Consider the following 6,825-nt stretch of genomic DNA (forward strand, 5'->3'; position numbering starts at 1 on the left):
TGGTTGCATTCGCGATTAGATATTCTTAAATTTGTCACACATTTTAGGATGTTTTAAAGTTTCAAAAGCACAATCTGAAGGCCTATGACCAGTATAGTATCTGTTGATTGGATAAAAATAAGGAGTAATATTTTTATCCAAACCGAATATTGTCAGTGTCAGCAGTTGCATATCACGCCAATATCCAAACATCAAAATTAATTCAAATGAGTGTCTATAAAAACCATGTCTTAAATATTTCAGAATTTCTATAAAGAGATGGGACCTTGAATTGATTTAGCTTACTCCATGTGGATCGAGGAGACGAAAACTATGTGAGAAGAATAGTGACTTTCTGGAATGTAGAAAATCTGTAGGGCAAGGGAGGTCACTCTAATCCAAGCACGTTTTTCCCGTGAATGCAAGTCAGGCCATGCGTGTGCCTAAAACTTCGGTAAATATTAACTTTATTAATTAACCAGCACCTGTTTCCGTCATGGTTCGATGCACATTCTATCTCTTATTCATTCACATAAGTTTAAAGGTGGTAATATTTCATTTAGTAGTAAAAATTGTAATTTCTCTCGACCACATGGTTTTTCGTGCTTCACTCTTGCAACGCCAAGTGACCTTTACCAGCAAGTTGTTTTATTTATGTTTCAGTCAATCAGTCTAAGTAAGTATGACAAATGAATGGTGTCATTGAGAGGCAAAGCAAGTCACATGTACAGCAATTACTAAGTCACGTGGAATAAAGTGAATGAAGCCAAAGAAGACGTTTGTGTTTATGAAGTTATATCTGCATTGACGAAGTTAGGTGCCACTGCATAGAAAAACTAGACATGAGTGAGAAGGAAGCACTGTACACTGAAGGTGCAGAAAGTAAGGACGAAGAAGTTAGAAGTGAGTCTGGTATTTCTGTACTTAGAAGAAGTGAAAGAAAGACAGAAATGACAGAAAAAGGAAAGAATTATTGGAAAAGTGTGCTTCTAGATAATATCAAGAGAATTATAAGAACTATGAACACTCTTCAGAGCCAAATTAAGACTGAAATTTCCAAAGACTGTAACCAGGAGATTGTAAGAAAATCATACAAGGAATGGCTAGCTGTCTATGACAATCTGTTTGAAGAAAGGGACAATTATGTCAGCATGTTGACAGATGATGAACTGGCAGCGTTTGAAGTAGGGTTGTGGAGTGAAACAGTAAGCAGTGCTTCATATTTCAAGTCACAAGTTGAAGATTGGTCCTCTATGAAGTCAAGTGAACATCTTCCATCTGTATCTGGAAAATCAAGGGGTTCATCTGTGATGAGTGCTCTTTCTTCTGCTAAGATGAAGGAAAGACAAGCTAGAGCAGAGCTAGAAGCACAAGAGGAATCACTTAAGAAAAAACATGAACTCCAGATGGCACAATTGAAGTTAAAGTTGCAAGAAGAAGAATTAGATTTACAAACTAAAATTGCAATTGTTGAAGCCAAGACAAAGATAATAGAGGAAGAAATGGCGAATGCAAAATTAAGTGAGGAAGGGTCAAGCTGTCATTCGGAAATACAAAGTAAAATAAACAAGGATTTAAATCTTACTTCACAAGTATTCATGCAGACTGATCATAGGAGTCATGGAGTAGGTACCACTGATGTCCCAATTTCAAAACAAGATTTGATGAGAAATGTAAAGGGGAATTCCATAAGGGGAACTCCTACATGTAGGTATGATGAACAAGGTCAAAGCTCAGGTGAAATTATTATGCAAATGGTGAAGCAAATGCGGAAACCACCTCCGGATATCAAGCCGTTCGCTGGTGATCCCTTGCAATACAGGAAGTTTTTTGAGGCAGTTCAAGTCAAAGATAGTAATCAATTCTGAAGATGATGACGAAAGAATGAACTATCTTGAACAGTTCACTGTTGGTCCGGCTCACCAGGTTGTCAGTGGCTACAGCTATTTGGACTCTCAACATGGGTACCCGGCTGCAATACAGGAACTCGAGGAGCGATATGGGAATGATGAGGTCATAGCCAACGCTTTTGTAGAACGGGCTGCCAATTGGAAACCAATCAAGCCAGATGATCCATTAGCACTGGATCAGTTTTCCATTTTCTTAACAGAATGTGAAAATGCTGTGAAAAGTATCCGTGCAGTACAGATATTAGAAAACTCTGACCATCTCAAGCAATTTGTAATGAAGTTGCCTTTCCATCATCATGATAAATGGAGAGCTGTAGTGGAAAGAAAGAGACTTGTTACCTTCAAGGACTTGGCAGATTTTGTTCGAACTGAGGCAAGGAAAGTTAACGACCCAGTTTTTGGGAGAGCGGCAATGAAACTCCCTAACACACAGCCAACTCAAAGCAAGACAAAGCATTCAAGTTTCAAACCAGGTCAGCACACAGGTATGAGGTTCAGTTCACATGCCACACAAGTTCACATGAATAAATTATCAGGTCCATCAGACAGCAAGAATCCATGTGATGCCAAGGTTCAACAATGTTTTTTTCTGTGGATCATCCCAACATGATATGGTAAAGTGTGTGAAGCTGCTTGCACTCTCCATTAATGATAGGCTAGATTTCCTGAAGTCAAAGCGAGTTTGTTTCAAGTGTTTGAAGCCAGGTCATGTCAGTAAAGGTTGCCTGTCCGACGTCTCATGCGAACATTGTCACGGCCGACATCAAACCATCCTGCACTTGGATCCAAGGTTACAGCAAGGGACATTGAAAAAGGAAGTTACAAGAGAAGTTTCCCAGCAGAAGATAGCAAGCTGCTGTGCCGACCTGAAAGAATGTTTGTGTTGCCAATCGGAAGTGAGTGGGCAATGTGCAATGGCGATAATCCCGGTCAAGGTGAAGATGCACAATAGCTCGCAAGTAGTAGAAACTTACGCATTCATGGACCCGGGCAGTTCAGCTTCATTTTGTTCCGAGAAATTGATGAGAGCCTTAGGTGCGGAAGGTATGAAGAAACGCATTACATTGGAGACAATGGGCAACACTCACATCATGAACACATATGAAGTCAAGAATATTGAAGTTAGTGATCTGGAAATGAATAACACAGTTTTGTTGAAGAGTGTTTTTACCAAAGACAAGATGCCTGTTTCAACCAGTCACATTCCTACCAATCAAGACATCAAGAAATGGAATCATCTCCAAGATATCAACTTGCCCCAGATTGACACAGATATTGGACTCCTGATAGGTAACAACATCCCAGAAGCCTATTCTCCTTTAACAGTCAGGTGTGGTCCTAAAGGAAGCCCTCATGCGACACAGACAGTGCTTGGCTGGATTGTTTGGAACGTGTTGCTTTGAGCATGATGGAAGCCAAGTCCAAGGTCATGTAGTGCAATATGTCAATAGGATCGACATTCTAGCTGTAGAAGAGATAGTGGAAATAAGGCGACTGGATCAGCTTGTAAAGAAGGCTGAAAGCATAGACTTTCCAGAATCGATTTTAGATGAAGAAAAGGCCTTATCCCAAGAAGATGTAAAATTCCTAAACATAGTTAATGAGACAATTGAGTTTAGTGACGGACACTACTCTATTGACCTGCCGTTCCGCCAGGTCAACTTATCTAATAACCACCGACAAGCTCTCCAGCTTCATGAAGCTGATAGACAAGATGAGCAGAAATCCACAGTATGCTGCAGATTATGATGACTTTATGACTAAGATGATCTGCAAGGGTTATGCAGAGTTAGTGCCAGAGGAGGATGCTGAAGGGGAAGCTGGTAAGTGCTGGTACATACCGCATCATGGTGTGTACCATCCAAGGAAGCCCAGAAAAATCCGTGTTGTGTTCGACTGTGCTTCAATGTTCCAGGGGGTGTCATTAAACAGTCAGTTATTGAGTGGACCCAATCTGACAAATAATTTACTAGGAGTCCTTATGCGCTTTCGCCAGGAGAACTTTGCTATTATGGGAGACATAGAAGCCATGTTCTTACAAGTCCATGTTCCTATACACAGTAGAGATTTCCTGCGGTTCTATTGGTGGGCGGATTCTGACAAGTCAAAGGACCCAGCAGTATTTAGAATGACTGTGCACCTCTTTGGATCTGTATCATCTCCTGCATGCGCCAATTCAGCTTTACTGCGTACAGCCCAAGACAATAAGGAATCATCAACTGAGGACGCCATAGAGGTTGTCCGTCGAAACTTCTATGTGGACGACTGTCTGAAAAGCGTTCAATCTGAGGAAGCAGCTATTGAACTCATTCAGGATGTGAGTGACCTATGTCAAAAGGGAGGATTCCACCTTAGCAAATGGGTTTCGAACAGTCCAGCAGTTATGAACAGTGTTCCACAAGAAGACAGGGCTAAAGGTTTACAGAATCTTGATCTGGAAGAAAACAGAATGCCAAGTGAGAGAGCACTGGGAATACATTGGGAGGTTGAAAAGACATGTTAGGATTTCGGGTTAATTTGAGAGAAGAAGTGGAGACCAGGAGGAAGATTCTCTCTGTTGTTTCTTCTGTGTTTGACCCCCCTAGGATTCTTGTCTCCCTTTGTACTCAAGGCCAAGGTGTTGTTGCAGGACTTATGCAGAAGGAATCTTGGCTGGGATCAGGTGGTAGTAGATAAAGACTTGCAACGGTGGAAACAGTGGGCAGCTGAACTGCCGCTGATTGAAGATTTTCAGGTCCCAAGATGTCACAAACCAGCTAACTTTGGGGTAGTGACAGGTTATCAAATTCACCTTTTCTCAGATGCAAGTCAAGATGGCTATGGCTTTGTGGCATACATCAGGTTGAAGAATGAAGTCGGCCAAGTACACTGCAGCTTCCTGATGTCGAAAGCAAGGGTAGTTCCCTTAAAGAAGGTGACGATACCCAGGCTGGAACTCACAGCTGCTACAGTCGCCGCTCGTCTCCAGTAGAGTCATCTTGAAGGAACTTGATTATCCGATCGACAATGTAACCTTTTGGACTGATAGCATGTCGGTCCTTAGATACCTATGGAATGAGAGAGCTAGATTTCAGACTTTCGTGGCAAATCGTATAGCGAAGATCCGAGCAGCTTCTGGGTTAGAACAATGGCGATACGTCAGCTCCAAAGACAATCCTGCAGACGCAGCCTCAGAGGACAAAATGTCAGTCAACTCCTAGCATCAGAAAATTGGTTAAAGGGACCATCCTTTTTGTGGGAAGATGAAAGTTGTTGGCCACAAGTACCAAATTTTATACATTCCAGCTTAGATGTTGACCCAGACGTGAAGTGTGTAAGTTCTGCCATTGTGGGTGAAGTTCCGTCTGTGATAGAGAAGTTAATTACTCACTACTCAAACTGGAGTCGACTGAAGCGGGGCGTTGCCTGGATCATGCTCACCTTCCAGGCACTGAGAAGTAAGAAGGAACATGCATGTCAATCAGAAACTGTAACAGCGGCACCTAAACTAACTGTTGAATGTCTTGAAAAGGCAGAAATGAAGTTGATCCAGTTAGTACAACAAGAGCATTTCAAAAATGAGTTCAAAGATTTGAACTTTTCATGTGAAGGACTGAAAACAGAACTATTCCTAAAGAAGTCAAGTACTCTTTGCAAGCTGGATCCAGTGATGAAGAATGGAGTCATTCGAGTTGGTGGACGGTTAGAAAGAGCCAACATACCCTTTGAAAGTAAGCATCAAGTCATCCTGCCCAAAACTTCACCTCTGTCCCGGTTGATAATACAGGAATCACACAAGGTTGTTGGACATATGGGGAAGAATGCCATGCTTTCTCACTTAAGACAAAGATACTGGATTCTCGGAGCAGGTCAGTTATGCAAGAGTGTGATCTCGAAGTGTGTCACATGTCGAAAGTACAAGGCAGTAATGTGCAACCAAAAGATGGCTAACCTACCGAAAGAGCGATTGCAGTCTGATTTACCCCCCTTTCACTCACGTTGGAATGGATTATTTTGGTCCGTTTTATGTAAAGCGAGGCAGATCTCAAGTGAAGCGATATGGCGTTATTTTCACTTGTCTTGCTATGAGGGCCATCCACCTAGAAGTCGCAAGTTCCTTAGATACGGACAGCTGCATCAACGCTGTGCGACGCTTCATTGCTCGACGCGGACAGCCCAAGTCAATACTCAGTGACAATGGGACCAACCTAGTGGGATGTGCAAATGAACTAAGAGAAAGTCTGAAGGCCTTGAGTAAAGACAAGTTGCACTCAGTATTCCTACAAAGGGGGATAATCTGGCGTTTCAACACTCCTGCGGCGTCACATCACGGCGGAATATGGGAGCGCATGATAAGAACTGTCCGGAAAATCATGTATTCAATTCTGAAAGACCAAGCTGTAAAGCTTGATGACGAAGGTTTGAACACCTTAATGTGTGAAGTAGAGACAATTGTGAACAGCAGACCGCTTACAGAGGTACATGACATTACGGATTTGTCTCCCTTGACTCCTAACCATCTCCTGTTACTACGATCTGGTGTCAACATGCCGCCAGGTGAATTCGACAGAGATGACCAGTACAAGCGAAGATGGCGGCATATACAACACCTTGCAGACAGTTTTTGGAGAAGATGGAGAAATGAATACTTGCCCCCTACTCCAGACAAGACAGAAATGGTATCACAAGAAGGATAACTTGGCGGTGGGTGATATTGTCTTGTTGATGGACCCGTCCCCAAGGAATGCATGGTCTATGGGCCGGGTGTTATCTGTAATCACAGATAAGAACGGTTATGTAAGGACTGTTCGAATAAAAACTGCTACAACGGAACTGGTACGTCCAGTGACCAAGGTTGTCCTGTTGTGTGCTGGGCAGTGACTGTGACAGTGGAGTGTGATTGTGACAGTGATGTTCAAGACCGTGAAGTTGAAATGAAGTTGGTGACTGCTACAGT

General features: G+C 42.4%; 1 protein-coding gene across 1 annotated transcript; it reads left to right on the forward strand.

The window, feature by feature from the left end:
• Positions 1-355: 355 nt before the first annotated feature.
• On the forward strand, positions 356-1,847 carry LOC124277733. Its single transcript, XM_046713459.1, has 2 exons — positions 356-433; positions 643-1,847. The coding sequence occupies exon 2, from the start codon at positions 822-824 to the stop codon at positions 1,845-1,847; it is 1,026 nt and encodes a 341-aa protein (XP_046569415.1). The 5' UTR covers positions 356-433; positions 643-821.
• Positions 1,848-6,825: the final 4,978 nt, after the last annotated feature.

Source organism: Haliotis rubra, unplaced genomic scaffold (assembly GCF_003918875.1).
Source record: "Haliotis rubra isolate DU_JTF1 unplaced genomic scaffold, ASM391887v1 Scf2261, whole genome shotgun sequence".
Classification (NCBI taxonomy): Eukaryota; Metazoa; Mollusca; class Gastropoda; order Lepetellida; family Haliotidae; genus Haliotis; species Haliotis rubra.